At 37.1% G+C, this 19,995-nt stretch overlaps 2 protein-coding genes across 3 annotated transcripts in view; one reads left to right on the forward strand and one right to left on the reverse strand.

The window, feature by feature from the left end:
* Nucleotides 1-18,182, forward strand: part of LOC114646149 (uncharacterized) — a 53,547-nt gene extending 35,365 nt beyond the window's left edge. For both annotated transcript variants that reach the window (XM_051922813.1, XM_028794161.2), the window contains one exon: nt 16,059-18,182. In XM_051922813.1, coding sequence (XP_051778773.1) covers nt 16,059-16,257 — 199 coding nt within the window. In that variant the 3' untranslated portion in view covers nt 16,258-18,182. The remainder of the gene's footprint in view (nt 1-16,058) is intronic.
* The window catches only part of LOC127526683 (cadherin-related family member 4-like), a 65,479-nt gene that overhangs the window by 8,764 nt on the left and 36,720 nt on the right, over nt 1-19,995 (reverse strand). The gene's annotated exons all lie outside the window — the stretch shown is intronic.

The raw sequence follows: 19,995 nt of genomic DNA on the forward strand, positions 1-19,995 counted from the left end.
CGTCAGCGCCATAGTTGAAGCCCCTAACGTTGCGGTCAGCAAGTCGGCTAACATCCGCCATGTGCCGTCTTTCAGTTGCGAGAAGCAGATCATAGAATGGTTGAAAGTGTTGCCCCTAACGTTGCGCCACGGCGTGTGCTTCGTTTATACCTCGTGTCTTCTCATTAAACTTTTATCTCGCGAATATGTTATTGCAATCCGCAGCGGGCGCGTTTCTATTAACTTAATTTAAAGTTACGTTTTACACCGTGCTTTGTTTCCCTTATGAACATGCTTGTATGCTTAACTCGCTCCGTTGTCAATTGTTTAATTAATTTTTTGCTCTTCGCTGTTTGCGGCTGTTCCTCCATTTCCCCCTACTTCGTTCTTTTATCTCGCGAATATGTTATTGCAATCCTTAACGGGAGCGTTTCAATAAACTGATTGAAAATAGTTTTGCATTTACCTTTTTAGTAAAAGGCGAGCTTTTAAGCCTGAGAAATCACCCCGTAAATGCACACGTTTAATTGCACATGTGTTAATATGTATGCTCACACAGTATTAAAAGACAGTCAAAAATTAACGTAATTTACCTTCGTTCCCGCGTGTGACTCGTGCTGTAAATGTATTCCTTGTTTTTAGTTCACGTGATTACGTAGGAGGCGTGATGACGCGATACGTGACTCCGCCTCCTCCATTACAGTGTATGGACAAAAAATATGTTCCAGTTATGACCATTACGCTTTGAATTTCGAAATTAAACCTGCCTAACTTTTGTAAGTAAGCTGTAAGGAATGAGCCTGCCAAATTTCAGCCTTCCACCTACACGGGAAGTTGGAGAATTAGTGATGAGTGAGTCAGTGAGTCAGTCAGTCAGTGAGGGCTTTGCCTTTTATTATTATAGATAAGTTAAAAAATGTATTCTTTGTTCGGGAGCCCTTCATGTAATATTTTATTTTGTTAGATGACCCAAAAACTTTTAATGTCAAATATTTTCAGTAATTCAGAAAATCAGGAAGGGAGCAAAAATTATTTTGCGGTACTGTCTGTAAACGATCTTAATCAAATCAATTTGTGTTAAAAACTTAATTGGAAAAAATATAATACTGCTCTGCTATGATAAATCACAGCATATTTTCTTCACTCCCGGCTCTCCCATAAATTGGGTTTACAGAACTGGGATGCCTATAGTATCGTACAGTATATGCATACTTCTTAGTCTTGCTTTTTAACCATTCACTGAATAATTGTAGCCCATGGCTGAGGCCTTTGCTATCTAGGAAGATTCCATAACCATTTGGATAGACAAAGTTTCATGTTAGGGTGAATATATTATTCTGACTAATTTGTATATACTGGCATATAGTACTTTGCCCTCTGGGGAAAATAGTGGACCCAGCCCAAACCAGGAAAATGTTCCTCAGACATTAACTGGGCTGCAAGGAAACTTTCACTCTAGATGTGGAGTACCTACTGTTAAAAATGTCTTCTGCTGTCAATTTGACAAGTGCACATGCTAATTTAATAATAATAGTAATAAAAGGTGACGAATTGGAGACTACACAATTAAAAGGAAAAAGTAAAGTTACTGCAGTGGCGATCACTTATTTTCTCAGGCATGTGTTAAATCTTCTTAGTCATGGTGCTGGAGGGTGGCAAAGTGCTGCATGTTGGTCAGGCATTCAAGTAAGAATTGCACTCTGTAACAATAACTTCAACTTGAATTTGGACTTGAACCTTTATATACCTAAATTCTAATGTATGAAAAGAACCTGAATCATACACTTCATCGTAAAACTAAAAAATGTATTTTAGTTTAAAAAAAAAAAACAATGTTCATAATAGAATCTAAGCACTTTGTGGAACACCTTCTACAGGCAGAGAATTTTTTTCAATTCCAGATTTATTATAATCCGAAATTAGTGGGAATTAAATATGTCACAAAAACTGAACTATAATTCCACTTTGCTACTAAAATTCAGAAAATGCAGTGGCCTCACTTCTTTATACTATCAGCAGCACTGAATGAAAGTCAGTACCATAATCATGTGTGATTGTAAGTACCTGAATAACTTTGAAAGGCATAATAAGTGAGAAAAATGAGTAAAAACTACAACGTTTTTTTCCCAACTTGATTCTCCAAGACCTTAAATCTCGCTTACAATTGTGGATGTGTATTCTCTTTAATACTGAAGCTGTTTTATGTGACTTTCAGTTAGTAGACGGCAGGATACTTGCTGAGCAGATTGGTAAACCAAATTCTTTGCTAGATCTGATCTGATTGTTACTACTATCAGTGTGCCTTCCTTCACTTAATCCCATATTTACACTCTGTCAATTTCTATTATTTCAGAGCCCCTTAAAGTTGCTGCTGTTATTCCTATTATCAAGAATCCTGATGCTGATACAATGATTTCAGTAGTTGCCATCTAAAATCTTCCTTGTCTAGCTAAAATTTTAGTGCCCATTGCTAAACATCAACGTTTTGCTCATCTGAACTGTAACAATCTATTTCAACAGCTTCAGTCAGGTTCGATCAGGCTAAATACAGTATAGTACTAAAACATCACTTGTGAAAATCACAAATGATCTCCTTTGTGCTGCTGATGCCAGATTTCTTCGCATTTTTATTCTCCTTGATCTATGCACAGCTTTCAAAACAATTTCCCACCCTCTGCGATCCAGTTTATTCATTTGAAAAATAACAGATTAAGTTACTCTCTTGTTTACTCATGGTGTTCCCCAAGGGTCAGTTTTAGGTTATTTGCATTTCACTGTGCATCTTCTTTCTCTGGGGTCCATTTGGTATCAGTACAGAGTCAGTTTTCATAGTTTTGTAGATGAATCTTTACTGTACATCTCTGTTAAATCTTCTCAAAATGCTTCATTCTTCTTTAATTTGTTGTCTTCATGATATTTAAACTTAGATGATATGTCACTTTCTTAAACACAACAAACAGTGAAATTCTTCTTAGATGCTCTAAATCCACTCTACTAAAATCTGGTAGTGTATCGATGGTTCTCCAGCACCATTTTGTACGCAGGTTAAGAGTTTAGGTGTTATCCTGGAAATGGTTTAACCTCTTTTGACTCTCCTGTTAATTCTGTACTTTGGGTTTCTTGTTACCATCATCACAGTATTTTTCAGTGACGTTCCTCTTTATTTTATTTTTTTTGACTTAAACATAAATTCATTCACGCCTTCATTATTTTAAGATCAAATTGTTGCTCAAATGTTTCATATTCCTAACAAATGGGTAAACTGGTTTCTGTTGATTCAGAATGTGGCTAGGTGTTAACAGTACTTAATTATGCCAAAACAGTTGGTGACATTTCTCCTAATCTGCATAGTTCATTGCCTGCTTGTTTAACACTTATAAGGTTCTGTTACTAACATGCAAAAACCTTCATAATTTGGACTATGTTTACTTGTTGAATATTCTTAAGGATTCTGTCCTTTCTCACTCGCTCTGTTCTTCTTATGCTGGTTTTCCTGTTGTCCCTTCTTTTCTGACTTTTCATAGCAGTAGGGCGAACTTTCAGCTATTAGGTCTTCAGATAGTGTAGAATATTTTGTGTGTTGTTTTATGAGTTATAATGTGTAATGTTTTGGTACGTATTGCATTCTCAAGTCGTATACGAGAGACATTCAAAATGTTTCCGCAGTTTTATATTTTCGTTGGAAACCGTGAAGGCAGGAGGAGTAGTAATTGGGCATTAAAAAGTTGGTGCAACACTGGGAAAATTGTATCACAAACAAAAGTGACTATGTAGAAAAGTGATGTAATTTGTTTTTGAAATTCTTAATACTAGGGTCTCTGCCCCCTGCTCGCTTCACTCGCCCTCCCCCGGGTTTGGTTTACCGGATGTACAATTTAAAGAGATTACTATTTTCATGGGATTTGTTACATATGCATTATTTTCACTTTTACTTTAAAACGTTTGTAAAAACAATACTTGTCCTTTGTTTCTGGCCCCGGACATGGTTAAATCTCCTGCTGGCAGGACATATAACGCTGCTTGCGTTGTGAAGGGGGTGCGGCTGATCGCATGCTAAGGAGATGCCGTCGGATCAGCTGTCCTTTTGCCACTTCGTGTCTCTGCTGCTCGCGTTGTGAGGGGTGGAGGGGGGGTGGTTTGGGGAGCTGGAAACATGCTAAGGAGAAATGGTTGGATCATCTGCTGGCTTGTTGCTGCTGCTGGCGGGCTGCATGTTCTGCTTCTCGCGCTGTGCATCGATCATTTAAAAGCCTGTACAGCAGCTGTCCTTTTGCCACTTCGCATCTCTACCACTCGCATTTTGAAGGGGGGTGCTTAACGCACACTAAGGAGAAGCGGTCGGATCATCTGCTGTCTTGCTGCTGCTGGCAAGCTGCTTTTCGTGCTGCACGTCAATCATTTCAAAGCCTGTACAGCAGCTGTCCTTTTGACACATCGCATCTCTGATGCTCACATTGTGAAGGGGAGGCTGAACACACGCTAGGGAGAAGCGGTCGGATCATCTGCTGGCTTGCTGCCGCTTCTGGCGAGCTGTGTGTTCTGCTTGTTGCTTGTTATTGTTTTAAGAGCTGGGAGCACATGATGTCCGTCTGCCAAAAGCATTCCAACAATACAACTGCTTGGTTAGATGTCTGTGAACTTGTTTTAAATGTTGTCTCACGTGACGTTAAAGTGTCTATCGCGGGACGTCAAATTGTCTTCCGAGAAGATCACATCTCGTCTCCCTCCCACGATTTTTTTTTATAATAGAGAGAAATAGAGTTAAAAAAGTGCGGAAACTTTTGAACATCCCTCATAATTACGGTATATAATTCAGTTTCTATCCATCCATCTCCAAAACCAAGCAATGCAGGATAGGATGATAGGGTTCTCTGCAAAATCATTCCAAGGACAAGAACCAATCCTGGTACTTTTGCTAGTCCAATTCAGGGACCACTTGCTAACATGTCTACCCTCTCTTATTCACAGGTTAATTTAGAGTGAGGTTTACTTTAGTTGCCGTTCAATATAGACCATTCTGATTGTATGAGGAGGCTGGAGTCCACAAAGAATGGACAATGTTGAAGATCTATAGTGACACAATAACTAAAATGCAAGACAACATTAAAAAGGACTTTAGGATTAATAAATATACAGTATGAGAATAGATAAGACAAAGCTGTACAGATATGTCAAACATGTGGATTTTGATCTTGAGGTCAAGCGAAATCACACATGGTAGGTAGCAGTTGCAGAGAAAGACACTGCCTGTGGTTTGCCCAAGAATGGATTACAGAAACACAGCTAAGTGGCTCTGTTCCACTACCACGCCCAAAACTCTAACCAGAAGATTGTAGCAGACTGTGCTTTGAGGCGCTATGCATTCTGGACAAATCATTCACCTTTCCATGGAACCGTCTGTATTCGTAGTGATATAGTTGCCAAACCAGAAAACACTGTTTTATTCAAGGGTTGCCTTCTCCATTTCAAACTAGTACGGCATGGCCTATAAACAGATTGTGGTGCATTTCTAGAAATTGATACATGGCCCACATTACTGTCCACTTCACTGGCAGTGCCTCCCTTTTCATTGAGGTATACCTGGTTCCTAGGGACATTAGTTTATGACTGAGGTACACTACAATGATTTCTATACCTATGATGCACTTAGACACTACTACTCTCAGTCCAGATTTAGAAGCTTCTGCCTGGAGTAGAAATGGTTGCATTGAATCTGGTGCAAGGTTATTATAGTTAACGAAATCTAAAATCAAAACTGAATCTATTATTAAAAAAACATTTTTGTAAACTGAAATAAAATGATTAACAAAACTGAAATGAAAAACTAAAACTAAACTATCTGAAATAAAATAATAATTTACTAAAAATATTTTTAGTTTTTGTTTTTTGAATGAATTTTCTTGCCATTAGTCTTTAACCCTTGTAACTTTTAAGTCTAAAATAGAAAGTCATCCCCACGAGCCATCCGCATGTATTCATCCAGTGAACGGCAGCTGGTGACGGAGGGTGGCTGTTCACGCAGCATTTGCGATGACAGAGTGAATATGGGCACGTAAAGCATGTGAAATAGAAAGTGAGTTACTGTGCCGACTTTCTTTGAGCATCTTGTATATCAAGATGTAATTCAAATGCTTGAAATTGGAATGTGCAGGTCAACAAAACCTTTACTGTATGGACAGAAAAATCAAGAGTGAGTAATGTTTCAGTTGCGTTTAGTTGATAGTAATTCACCTGCCACTCCACTGTCAACTAGTGAAAAACTAAACATACTAATGTGTTTTTGTATTTATTCTATATCATTAATGTATCTTTTTTTTAGTTTATATTCACAGCTCAAAATACCTGATATTGTGAAAATAATCCAGTAGCGTAATTAGGATTTAAAATATTTGTCTCCCTTTTATCAATTTTTCTCTGTCCTTCTCAAAACAGTTGAAATATCATATTCTTTTTGTTCTTAATATCAACCATGTCATACATATTGCATACCAGGGATTTTTCCTGACTTGCATTCAAACCTGCTGGGGTAGGCTCCAGGTTTCCTGCTATCCTGCTCTGGATAAACAGGTTTAGATAATGTATATATTGTTAATAATCTCAGATGCTGTTTCTGTTGTTTTGTGGCTGTCCATACTCCTATTACCTACTCTTGCTCTGCTTATTAAGGGTTTACTGTTCTTATGATGGGTTTTTCAAGTCTCACTGCCTCTAACCTTGACACTACATGGTTGTTTTCTTTGTTTCCCTCAATACAGCTAGGTAGGGTCTACATACTCATTAAAGCCTAAGAGCCCTGTTCGTCATAAGCCCCCATGATTTTCATGATCACAGCTTTCAGAACACAGTAGAATCGATTTGTTGATATCTTTTCAGTGGCAAAACTCTGTCTATAAATTGTATGTGCCTGAGAATCAGAGATCAATATGGCTGGTAGAAAATAACAAAGCCCAGTATGGAAGAATGCAGTATTGAAGGCATTCATTATAAGCACATTGTCTTGGAGCAGTGTGCTGTAGACATTTAGAATAAAAAAAACCCTCAAGCCTTAAAATTCACCTAAATTTCATTACAAATTGGCCCATTCTGGGCAATAAAAAGAAAAGATTAAAAGTGCCAACAGTCAGCGCACATTTGTTCAGCCCAAATGACCTAGAAAATATTTTAAAAATTATGAAATTGTATAAAACTGTTCATATTCAGTATCTGGTTTTGATTATGCTTGTTTTTAGCAGGCAAAAACAAAACCAGATAGTAAACCATGTAGTGTAGTAAGCTTTTATTTTTTTATTTGTTTTTTTTTAAATTTTATTTTGATTTTATTGTAATCATTCCATATAAATAGATCAATTTTTAAGAAAAATAGGATTGAAAACAAATCAACCTCCACCCCTGAAAAAGAGAGCATGGCCAACAGAGTAAAACTTAAAGCTAGTCAAAATAAGTAAATTTATAAGTTTAATAAGTGTATAAAGATAAATGGAGAAGAAAAAGAAATGGGAAGAGAATCTGCTTCATCAGTGCTTTAAGAGCTTAATCTAAAATGTTATTGATTAGATCCTGCCAGGTTTTGAATAAGTTCTGCACAGATCATCTGAGAATTTGATTTTTTCCAATTTCAAATAATATAAAACATCAGTTACCCACTGACTTAAAAGAGGAGAGTTAGGATTCTTCCAATTGAGCAAGTCTATGTGCCAATAGTGTAGTAAAGGCAATCACAGTTTGTTTGTCCTTCTCCACTTTAACCCCATCTGGAAGAACACCAAATACAGCTGTTAATGTGTAGTAAGCTTTTAAACTCGTATGATCCCCAAACCCTTTATGTGTACAGTTTTGTCTGATTGTCCATAATTACTAAAACTAAAACTAATAGATATAAAAATAAAATATAAATGTCTTTGTAAAATAAAAACTAAATTTAAACAAAAATACACGATGAAGGAAAACTAAACAGTTTCCAAATAAGGTCAGAAAAAATATAGAAATAAAAACTAATATAAAAAGGAAAAACTATAATAACCTTGATCTGGTGTCCTCAGCATTGGAACATTAAAAATAAGGCATGTATAGGTCTTTGAAGGAAGGCCTCTGTACAGCGGTCCAAACCACAATTTTGAGTGCACAGTGCTTTGTTAATTAAATAAGTGGTGCAATTCTCACAAATTAAGGAAGGTATAAATGATACCCTGCTAACACGCCTCTTGGTTTTAGGTCTTGCCCATGACAGAATCACCTTTACCTTGGAGATTTATGGTTTTATTCCCTAAGAAATTAGCTTCTGCCATGTGGAATATGCATAACTGGTTTGATCTCCTTTATGGAAGTCAATATGTTCTTTAAATGTTCAAGGTGTTTTGTCCAGATGAGTGAAATCAACATAAAACGTCTGTTGCTGGGTGCATTGCCCTGTGTGCTACCGTGGCAATGGCAGTGCCGGAGTGGCAAGCTGCTTCTGGGCTGTTTTCTGAAGAGCACACAAAGAAATATTTTCTTGCATAAATCAACATAAAACGACCTAAGTATTTTTTCTGACTGTTCACTACAATTTTGACATTTCTGCTTTGTTTTGATGAAGTATACGTTTGCACATTGATGACTGCGTTCTTTCTTCTTTAATCTGAGGGAAGCACGTGGTGCAGTGGATGGCACTGCTGCCGCACAGTTAAGGTCACCTTTTTGGCCACAATAATCGGTCCAGTAGAGTTGGTAGACGTTTCCCCAGCACTTGGGAATAATTTAAAGATGATTGCACCATTGTAATCCAGTCAAATTTATTCAGTTAGTCCATCCCCATTGACTTTTTTCTGAACACGAGGCGAAGCAAACACTTCGGAGTTTGCTCATCACTAATGCTGTTTTTCTTTAGCTCCTTTTGTTTATGAGAGCTGACACTAACCTTTAGTCAATAGTGGTGATGTAACTGGCATCACCCAGGATCTTAATAAGCCCATCTAACCTTGGCATAGGATAGGCATTAAACTTTTAAAACTGGTTGATTTTTCAGAACTCATTGCAGAAGCACCACGGACAATCAGATTTTGGTAGGGGTGTTTTGGGACCAATGACTCTTACTCTCTTTTAATAACTCTCCAAACTAAAATATTTTGAACATAAGTCAAGTAGACCTAAGGTATCTAGTAAGAATGGTCTCTAACAACAATAGGGTTAGTTAGACCCAATTTATTTTTTATAGTATGAGACTTTGCCCCCATGTGCACGCTACACTCAAGCTAATTCACGTCTCTCCTGCATGCGTTGTCAAGGAAGGGTTGGGGTTTTGGGTTGGAGGTCTTGGCGGCGGTCTGATGTGCTTTCTTTCTCCTGCTGCTGCTGAGCCGCTTGTTGTGCTGCACGTCAATCATTTAAAAGCCTGTACAACAGTTGTCCTTTTGTCTCACTGCCTTGTCTCGCTGGACATCAAATTCCGAAAAGATCACGTATCGTCTCCTTCTAAGCCTTCCAAGGTTTTTTTTTATAGAGAGATATTTTATTTATCAATTTTAGTAGTTGATGATTTTTAATGCCAGTCAACATTTAATTGACATTTTTTCAGCTTATTTAATAGCCAATTTTACATCTAAGACAAGAATAGTCCAAGGGTATGGTATGTTGACTTAATAAATCAGTTCTCTGTTTTTCATGTATCAGGTTATTCAACTACATAATCTACCTTCACGTTCCTCTCTTTAACCTTTTATGGCCTTTGGCAGTGAACTGACACCTTAGATTAGCAGTTGGAGACAAGGAACATTACTCTGTCCTTTAGTCTTGCCATCTTTTTGCATTACTTTATATAGCACCACTTTCAGGAGTTTAATATGGCCTTTCTTTTCACTAAGCTACTAGTCTGGGGGTGATAAACAGATGAACACAAGTGTGTTAGTTTTTTTTTTTTTTATTTACTTAAATCATTAAGTGAGTCAAAAATGAAAGGGATATTATAATTGGTTTATTCTTTTAGAATTCCAACAGAACTAAACAGCCACACCAATGCTTTTGCAAAAGCACTAGAGGTCACTGTTGGCAAAAGAAAGACCTCCAGATAGCCCATTATGTAGCCTGTGACAATCAGTATATATTGATGTCCCTGCATTCTTCCACTGACCTTTCCTTTAGCTTTATGATATCCATAGCAACTCATTCATTGAGAATATCAGTAATGGCATTGGGATAACAAATTCAACTGGACCTCATGTTCCCTGTGAGCTGACATTCAGGGCATGTCTCATAAAATCACTCCACTTGAGTCTATTATTCTAAGCCAGTAGTACTCTTGGCAATCTTTCTTTGGTTTTGTTCCTATCGAGATAGCCATTTAAAGACTCCTGATGAGTCTAAAGTCTAATCTAATGTATAAAGCTGAATGGTTGTTTAATTTTCTGTTATGCTAATCCACACCACTGAGACTATCTCCTCCAATTTTTGCACAAAGTCCCCCTGTTTGTTACAGAGAAGTCCCATAGGCTGTGTTACATTCTGAAATTTTCTCCCTTGGGGAGCTTTTTTTAGTGGCCTCACCTACGTTTTATTCCACCCTGGGTAGTGCTGAGCACTCTAACTAGTGTTTGTGTAATATATTGTGATCAGGGAACATGATAGAGTGACCTGAGACTAGCACAGTTTCACAAATATACCCCTGAAAATTTATCCAACACAAAGGTAATATATAAAAGATCTGACAGTGTTAACAATTCTCATTTCTCAGTAGAGTAGTTCCCAGTGCATTTTGGATTGCCTTAATTTGTACAAACAGTTCCGAAAATAATTTGTCTCAAAAATAAGATTAATACTTAAAGAAATTAAGGCAGTCTCAGCCCCCTTCTTAGACAGGGTTAGGTCTCCTTCCAAAAGCAATTCCTGTAACACTACCTGGTGGTGTTCCACCACAAACAAGTGCCAGTAGTTGACTTTCTGCTTTCTGACCTTACCTTAATCTTATATGGTTTCCATGCTATGAGACCAGAAGTGATTTCCCTTTCTCCAGAAATTTTAAGGGTTGTAGAGTTTTTCCTTTTATCTTTCCTTCAGAGGTTCTTACAGAGTATATGTAAAAACATATATATCTACTATATAATAAAACACTAAGGTCTGTGTGTGCCCAGACTCTCAGAACAATCTGATTGGTCAGTTTATCTTTGGTGTGATTGGTCAGTTTGACTTTGGTAATATGATCGAAAGAGGAAGTGTGAGTGTGAGATACAAAAGGAGGAGAAAAGACATAGGAGACAAGCGGAAAAGAACTTCATGCTTTGTATATACATCACAAACAAAGATGACAAAATATGAGTAATAAGAAATATGAAAAAGCATTTACTGTACAAATATATATGAATATTAATCTATACTCAAATATACAGCATTTGAATTATAACTCACTTTGAATAGGAGTATTTGAATCTTGTGTTCTCTGATTTGAGATCACTAATTCAGATTTGTTCATTATATATTCAAAGTTGAAATTTAAAACAAATTCATTCTTACTTTTACAGGAAGTAAAAATTTGAGCATTACCTTCATAGTACCTCCCAAGTCCCAATCAGACATCCCAAAGTGTCACGACAGCCACTTCCAAAAGCTCAGGTCTTAAACAAATTCACAACTTTTTGTAAAATTTTACAACATACAGAAAAGATGTTGCATTTCTTTTTTTCATCACTATATGTATTATGCAAGCTATCATAATTTTGATATGCAATCGTACACTTTCAGGCTTAAATTATTTTATTAACATTAATAATTACTGTTGATTTTTTTTCTAATTTAACTCATAATTTTAAGTACCCTAGGTTCTTGTCTATAAGCCGGACTCATGTATAAGCCGGAGACCAAAAATCATACGAATTTTTAAAATAAAATCGTATCATAGATAAGCCGGACTCATGGATAAGCCGAACGTACTATAACCTATAACTAATAGAAGGGAGGGAGGTCAGTGGTCTCACTCGCACCCATTTAATTTCTTTAAGGGGGGAGAGAGTGTGAGATATTGGCGTCTCTCTCACTCCCCGCATGGCGCGGTTGGAGCGGCCGGAGCGCGTTCTTTCTGCTCTGGGCGTCGCCGAGTCAACACGCGCGCGTAGCGGTCATTTAAATTGTGAGTTTATATGTAAGCATATTTAAATATATATCGCGGATTTTTTGCTGGTTCGTGGATTTCTGAGGACAATGGGTCTTTTAATTTCTGGTACAGGCTTCCTCAGTTGATTTGCCCAGTTGATTTCATACAAGGGACGCTATTGGCAGATGGCTGAGAAGCTAGATTGCTTACTTTTCTCTCACTCTTGCGCTGCCTATCTGTGATCCTGACGTATGGGGATTGAGCAGGGGGGCTGTTCGCACACCTAGACGATACGGACGCTCGTCTAAAAATGCTGAAAGATTATCTTCACGTTGCTGTCTTTTGTAAAGCTGATTCCTGAAAAGACATGCTGCACAGTGCTTCGCATACTTAAAAACTCGAAGGGCACATATTGATTTTTGACTGAAAAACAAACTCTGTCTCTGTCTCTGTCTCTCTCTCTCTCTCTCTCTCTCTCTCTCTCTTCCTGCTCCTGACGGAGGGGGTGTGAGCTGCCGCCTTCAACAGCTTTGTGCCGCGGTGCTTCGCATACCTAAAAGCCAAACAGCACCATTGATTTGTTTGCTAGAGATTGTTTTCTCTATCTATGTGATATTCTGTGCTCCTGACACACACACCTTTGAAGAGGAAGATATGTTTGCATTCTTTTAATTGTGAGACAGAACTGTCATCTCTGTCTTATCATGGAGCACAGTTTAAACTTTTGAAAAAGAGACAAATGTTTGTTTGCAGTGTTTGAATAACGTTCCTGTCTCTCTACAACCTCCTGTGTTTCTGCGCAAATCTGTGACCCAAGCATGACAATATAAAAATAACCATATAAACATATGGTTTCTACTTCGCGGATTTTCTTATTTCGCGGGTGGCTCTGGAACGCAACCCCCGCGATGGAGGAGGGATTACTGTATAAGCCGGACTTATGTATAAGCCGATATTCTGTTTTTTCATTTTCACAACTTTTTTCCTTAGATAAGCCGCGGCTTATAGACAAGAACTTAGGGTAGTTGTGTTACCGGAAGACAATGCACCTCGATTATAGTACTGTCAATTAATCTGATGTATCAGACGTACTATAAATAAGTAAGTGAGTACTTTTCTGTATGATAATTTTTTATTTTTTTTTTATCCGGGGCTAATATCATTTGTTTACTGGAGCTCCTTACTCTGGAATATGCTAGATACATTTGGCTATGAGAAAAATTCCTGCTGTACGTAGATCAATTCCTCGTGACTGACTTTGGCTTTTGTCAATGATCACTGCAAAACAAAACTTTGCAGAAAATTGAATTCTTCTAAATTGAAATGGGTAATTGGTAGGAATAATTGAAATTTTGGCTATAAATATAATTTCACCCTGTAGAACATTCTGTAAAAACAGTAGCTTCACTGAATGTATCATTTTGATCTCTAATCTTGCATTGTTACAAAGTTTTGAAGGTTTTAGATCAAAGGCATACACTGAATTGACATTATCTTTAACTTATTACATGCAGCATTGACGTTTACAGGCTGCACATATACGTGGTGCATTCAGTGAACTTAACATTCAAAATTAATAACTGATGGTTATGCCTTTAATATTACAATTGTGGTTATTCATTTCAGTTAACAGTACCAATAAAAATTAACTTTGTCTTGCCAACTGCGTACCCTGTATTCTCTTTACAGTACAGTACAACCACTTAAAAAATTAATATGAAACTGGTAAATAGTGGACTAATTGAAAAATTAAAATTTTCGTGTTTAATAATATTTCCCTTTATTTGTTACAGTAAAGATTCAGCACACTAATAAAATTTTTGTCATTATTTTTTAATATAGTAAATATCCTAAATTACTGATATACAAATATTTATGAAATTAAATTCAAGTATAACACAAACATTCCTTCTCTTTCTAAAATTAATGTTCTTCTGAAAAGCAGACATCACTACCACTAGCCATTCAAAAAAGTAAAATTTTGGAAAATGTTAAATATGGGAATGTTAAATTGGAGTTCTGCTCTATTAAAAAAATAAATGTTACATGTGTATGTAAAATTAAAGCAGATACTAAAACCTCAAATGGCAGTAATGTAAGATTAAGAAATTAATGTAAATTCAACTTAACATTTCTGGTGTACTGGTATATAAAAGCATTACATGTAGCAGTATTAATATATTGTACACTCAAGAGACGTTTTTTTTGATAGTAACACATTGTTACATGCTGCTGTGCTGCTACCAGATCCGGGGCGTCCCCATTGAGCAAGGTAGAATTGTGATGATAGGCGCACTCGTTTAAAGAGGCAGTATTGCAAGCATCTGCTCTTCAACGTACGTTCCTCATCGATATAATGAACCGTTATGCACGGGTATACGCTTCCATAGTTCTGATCAACCACAAATCAGTTGTTCTTGCATGAACTGTTACTTCGTTCAGATCCATTTTAATTTTTTTCCAGCATTTGGAATAAAGAAAGGCAGTGTAACTTCAGAAGAATTCATGCAGTTGGTGCGGCCTTCTCTTACTCTGCAGTGTTGATCATTTTTTTTAAAACCTCCGTTGCTCACAGTTTAAATAGGAACCATGTCTTCTGACTTTACTTTCGATAGCCTGCTGCATATAGAAATGGATTAGCATAAACAGGTAATCCATTGGTTATGTGTATCACGGATCTAATGTTTCTGGAACTTCGTGCTGTTTGCTTAGCCTTCAGGCACTATGTGCTTGAATTTTAAAAGGCTGTATAAATGTCTGCCAGCAGTGGTTTAAGAGTTTGCACAGTACACTTTTGAAAACAAAATATTTCCCTGTTACGGACTTGTTTTCATTGTTGTACTTAAACGCCCAAAAAGTGTCAGCTGATCTAGGTTCAACATCACTTATACTACTCAGTTTTTCAGAAAGCTTCTGCAAAACAGTAAAGAAATGTATTTACACTTTTTTAAAAGATGTTGTCTGAAATCAGATTCCTAAAAATGAGTTTACCATTTAGCATTTAGTTATCCCTATAATGTGAGTTCCATTGCGCAGGATATGCAAAGCAGTGCTTAAAGTGGATATACATAAGTACCAGCATCCTATGTGTTACACTGATGTATTATCTTGAAGAATGACGAGCACAATGCAGTAGATTCAATCACCATGACTCAATTTCTGTGACTCGTCTATTAGACATTCAAGCAGCAATATCCAGGACCGACATTTCTCCCTTTGAGTCCGCAGCACATTGATAGCTGACTGGTTGTGGTTGGCACTGCGACTAGTCGCTGGGTGGTTGACAGAGCAGAATGGATAAACAAGATGAGAGCCAGTACATATCTAAGAGTGCTGGTAGTCCACAGACCTTGCTAACCATTGCCCAATGTGCCTCCCTTGAACTCCACTCAGTTTTCCTTTTCCTTTTTACAATATGATCATGTCTCTTTCTCCTGTCCAGGACACCACCCTGTCTTCTGTCCTCTACCCAACTTATTGGTTATTGGTGCCATTCACGTGGCCCATCAATCACTTCTACCGACATCTTTCATTTACATAAAGCATGCTCTTATCACAGTGATTAGCTTGTAAGTTAGCATAATAAAGATTGCCAAAAAAAGCAAATAATAAAATTAAAAAGCATGTGTCAGCTAAATTTCCCTTTTGTATAACATCGCCAAATTTTAATCAAATCCATTACAGCATTTTTGAGGTTTTTGGGGTGTTTAGGTTTTCTATTGTGGGGAGTTTTTTTATCTCTAAATACTGATATATCAAAATGTCCTTTCTTAGTGGATATCTACTGACCCAGATGTACCATCTTGCCAAGTTTCAGCTTTTCGGCAGAACAGGATATAGTTGTTTGGTTGGTGAGTGAGTGAGTCAGTCAGTCATCTTTGCATTATGCTGCTTTGTTTTTTGTTTTGTTTTTTTATTAGTAGTATGTTTTATCTAAAAGTACATATTTTTAAAAATGGCAGCAGGAAATTTGATTTTATCTGACAGACCACACTGATTACTTCATTTACAATCTTTTCAGATACCACGAAAAGAAGAAATTAATTGCTGACCTGCCAGAACATTCACAGAAAATCAGACGAGAGGCCTGGAGGGAAGCAGCAAAACGATATCGACAACGAAAGAAGAGCTCTGTACAAAGACTTTCCCAGATTCAAAAGCTTTCAAGTGGATTGGCCTCAACTCAGAATCCTCCATTGAAAAATGTACAGACACAATGAGCGTGCTTGAAAAACCTTGGAGCTTTTATTTAAAAAAAAAAAAGTAATAACAATGATGATTTCGCTAACAGAAGCTTAGTTTTGAGTATAAGATGGGCAGGTCAAGACACTAGCTACACACCAGCAGGCCTCAAGATGTTTTCAGCTTTAATCTTAGGTATTGAACAGTATGTCGGCATTTATGTTGACAAGGTGCTAAGCATGTCCTTAAACTTAACCACCTAATTATGGTATTGAACAATATTCCAATTAACTGAACACATTGGACTTGTATTCCTTTGGCTATTCCACATTTTTACAAGGTGTTATTGCTGATACAGTGTTTAGCACTGCTGCCTCACTGCTAATGTTGCCTGGGTTTAATTCTATAAGTCACTTCTTGATATTATGCAAGCAAGTTTGGATTACTTGCCAAAGACTGGCATTCCTTCTAAGAATGATCTCCCTGGAAATGGATGGATGAATACTTCAAAAAGAGCAGTTAGTGGGACCACAGGTGAAGTAGACCACATGAATTAGGTTGGAGTGTATTGAAAACGTTCCTCAGTTCTCACGTGGACAGCGTCTTCTCTGATCAGGCAGAATGGAGTCTCGAAATCCTCACCAGGTGAATGTGCCTGTTTAACTATTGTGTAAATGCTGAAATATATCTCTATACTATTCTATCTAGAACACATTCTTGCCATTGATGGATAAGGTGAGGCTCCACGGATGAAGTGGCTAAACAAAATGAATGGATTGAAACAGAAAAAACAACAACAAAAAAAACGAGCTATTCATCCATCTGTCCATCTCTGTACCTGCGCTTACTACAACAGAGTTGAAAAGAGAGGGATAGAGATGGAGTACAATAAAAGAATTTGTATTGACTTATTTTCTTTAGGCATCCTGTAACAATTCTAAACATTTCTGTGAATGTGAATGTACTTAAAGCACAGCAGCTTACTTACATTTTACTTTTTGTCATTTACTTCTTTATCAGCACACCTATATTTTCTAATTTTGGGGTTCCTTGAACAAATGTTGTTTTACGTTTTACTTGGCATTTTTAACTATTGCACAACCAGTAATTCTGTCATGTGTCATCATTTTACAAGGTAAGTAACACATACATGAAACATGAATGTTGCAAAGTTTGTTACAATTTGCTATTTTATATTCATGCTTAATTTCTTTCTTGATGCATGTATGGTGTAATATATTAATTTTCATACTTTTCAGTATTACATCTGTTCTGTCTACAGTATCTTTATATATTGTCATATCTATCTATCTATCTATCTATCTATCTATCTATCTTGTCTAATCTGTCTGTCTTTCAGTTGAAATGTCCCCTACTGTATATAATGCATTTCAGTTGTTGTATGTAATGTTTCTCAAGGATGGTTCACTTTAAGGTGAAAAGATGGAGATACCTCAGTGTTCAAACATTTCACTAAGAGTATGCTATATCCTGCTGTTGTATGTATTTCTCTTTTTTATTAAGCTTGTTTCATTGAAACACCACTGTGTGATGTGACCAGTTTAATTTGGGATAACTGGAGCATTTAGTCTTTTAATAAATGCACCTACTGTAAAGCCTCTAGTGTATTCTGACTTTCATTTTTCTTTGTCAAATATGTACATACTGAAAGTTGCATCATTTTATTGTCATAAGGTAGAACATTTAAATATTTTATAATTAGTGTTTTTTTACTTTGATAATGTATAGCAGAACTGAACAATTAAAATATTTACTTGTTGTAGCAGGCTCATTTTATGACTGGCTGTGCTATTTTTAATATTGTTATATTGCTGCCTGATGTTTATGACCTCACAGTAATGTAAAAATGTATTCCATCTATCAGTTCTGTGGTATGCCAGGACATAACTAATCATCTGTTCCTTACTAAGTCCTAAACTAAAATAAATCTTGTCTACACAAAGCTGATTTTACTTGATCATTTCTTTTATTTAACAAGCCAACATGAAGAAGTCACTTGAGAAAGATCAAGTACTGTATGTTCATCCTACTTAAGAAGGTTATGACTGCCAGCCAGTAATAATTAAATGCACTTCATTAGTTCATTATTAAAATGTCCCATCACATCTTTATAAAAGTAGAACCTCTGGCAGCTCAGTTTTGACATTCAGATTTCTGATGACATGATGCCTGTTACAAGATAATTTGCCATGATCTAACTGAAACTATTGTTGGTGTTCATTAGTTTGCAATGGCTTAAGGCCATTTACTAACAATTGAAGGTCCAGCATATTACAGTGATCATTCAGGGCAGTTGCTGATCTTTCTAGGAGTGAGTCCCACCAAATTCTCCCAAAAATCAGATTATATGAAACAAAGCAAATGGAACTCAAAGGCTGCAGTGTCAACACAGTAAATGTTACAGGTCATGAATCCACCATCTGAAAAAGACAAGTTGTGTGTGGATTTTGTGGAAGGGTAACAAGGAGAAAGCTCCTTTTCTCCAATAAAAAAATGATAATGTTAAAATATTTTGTTTGCAAAACTACATCTGAACAAACTACAGGAATTCTGGAGCAACATCCTCTAAATAGAGAAAACCAAAGTAGAATTGTTTGGATTTTATGCACACCACACACAAAAATATTTGTATTGGTTCATAAGGAAATGGCTGTAATACACGGAGCATACTCTTCTCATGAAGGGTGCCTAATTATACTTCTTTTTAAGATTTATCCTTTGCATTCTCAAAAGATGGCTGACTTCAGAATGTCTCTTTCGAGTACACCTGAAGAGCATGGCAGGGATGTGACAGGATGGCATTCAGAATCCTGACAGCTGTTTCTCTCAATTTACCAAATTGGACTGAAGATATCCATCCATCCATTTCCCAATCCACTGAATCCGAACACAGGGTCACAGGGGTCTGCTGGAGCCAATCCCTGCCAACACAGGGCACAAGGCAGGATCCAATCCCGGGCAGGGTGCCAACCCACTGCAGGGCACACACAAACACACCCACACACCAAGCACACACTAGGGCCAAGTTAGAATCGCCAATCCACCTAACCTGCATGTCTTTGGACTGTGGGAGGAAACCCACGCAGACACGGGGAGAACATGCAAACTCCACGCAGGGAGGACCCGGGAAGCGAACCCAGGTCTCCAGGTCTCCCAACTGCGAGGGCAGCAGCGCTACCCACTGCACCACCGTGCCGCCCACTGAAGATATTATAATTAATAATTAACCAATAAAGTATTGAAATAGTTATAGTGATTTTTTATTTCCCCAACCACAGTCAGTGCAGATGTTTCTCTGATAAATGTTGCTATCAGACACTGGTTACTGTAAAGACTGCAATAATTTTATTTAAAAAACATTTCCATCAGAAAATATTTGGACTGTGGAATGTTGCTGATTTTATTTAACACTTTATGTCAGGAAATGGACTATCAGACATCCTCCTGGCTTCACTAGAGACGTATGACCAAAGTTAATGACAGCTCGGACTAAAGGCTACGGCAAACCGCTGACATGAGAGGGCAGCAGCAAGACTTCAAGCTCACATCCTTGATCTAAACGGCCATGCTTTCTTTAAGCAGTGGATTTCACAAGCTGAATTTACAGCTGGATGATAATATAAAATCTTGCCCTAAAATCACGACATTCATCTGTTTGCAGCATCAACACACCTATGTCAAATTTTAAAAGAGAAAGCCCTGACTGTTACGGCAAAATGTACAGTATATAATGTAGGACTGAAAGTGTCAGAACA

The sequence above is a fragment of the Erpetoichthys calabaricus genome, chromosome 2 (assembly GCF_900747795.2).
Source record: "Erpetoichthys calabaricus chromosome 2, fErpCal1.3, whole genome shotgun sequence".
Lineage (NCBI taxonomy): Eukaryota > Metazoa > Chordata > Cladistia > Polypteriformes > Polypteridae > Erpetoichthys > Erpetoichthys calabaricus.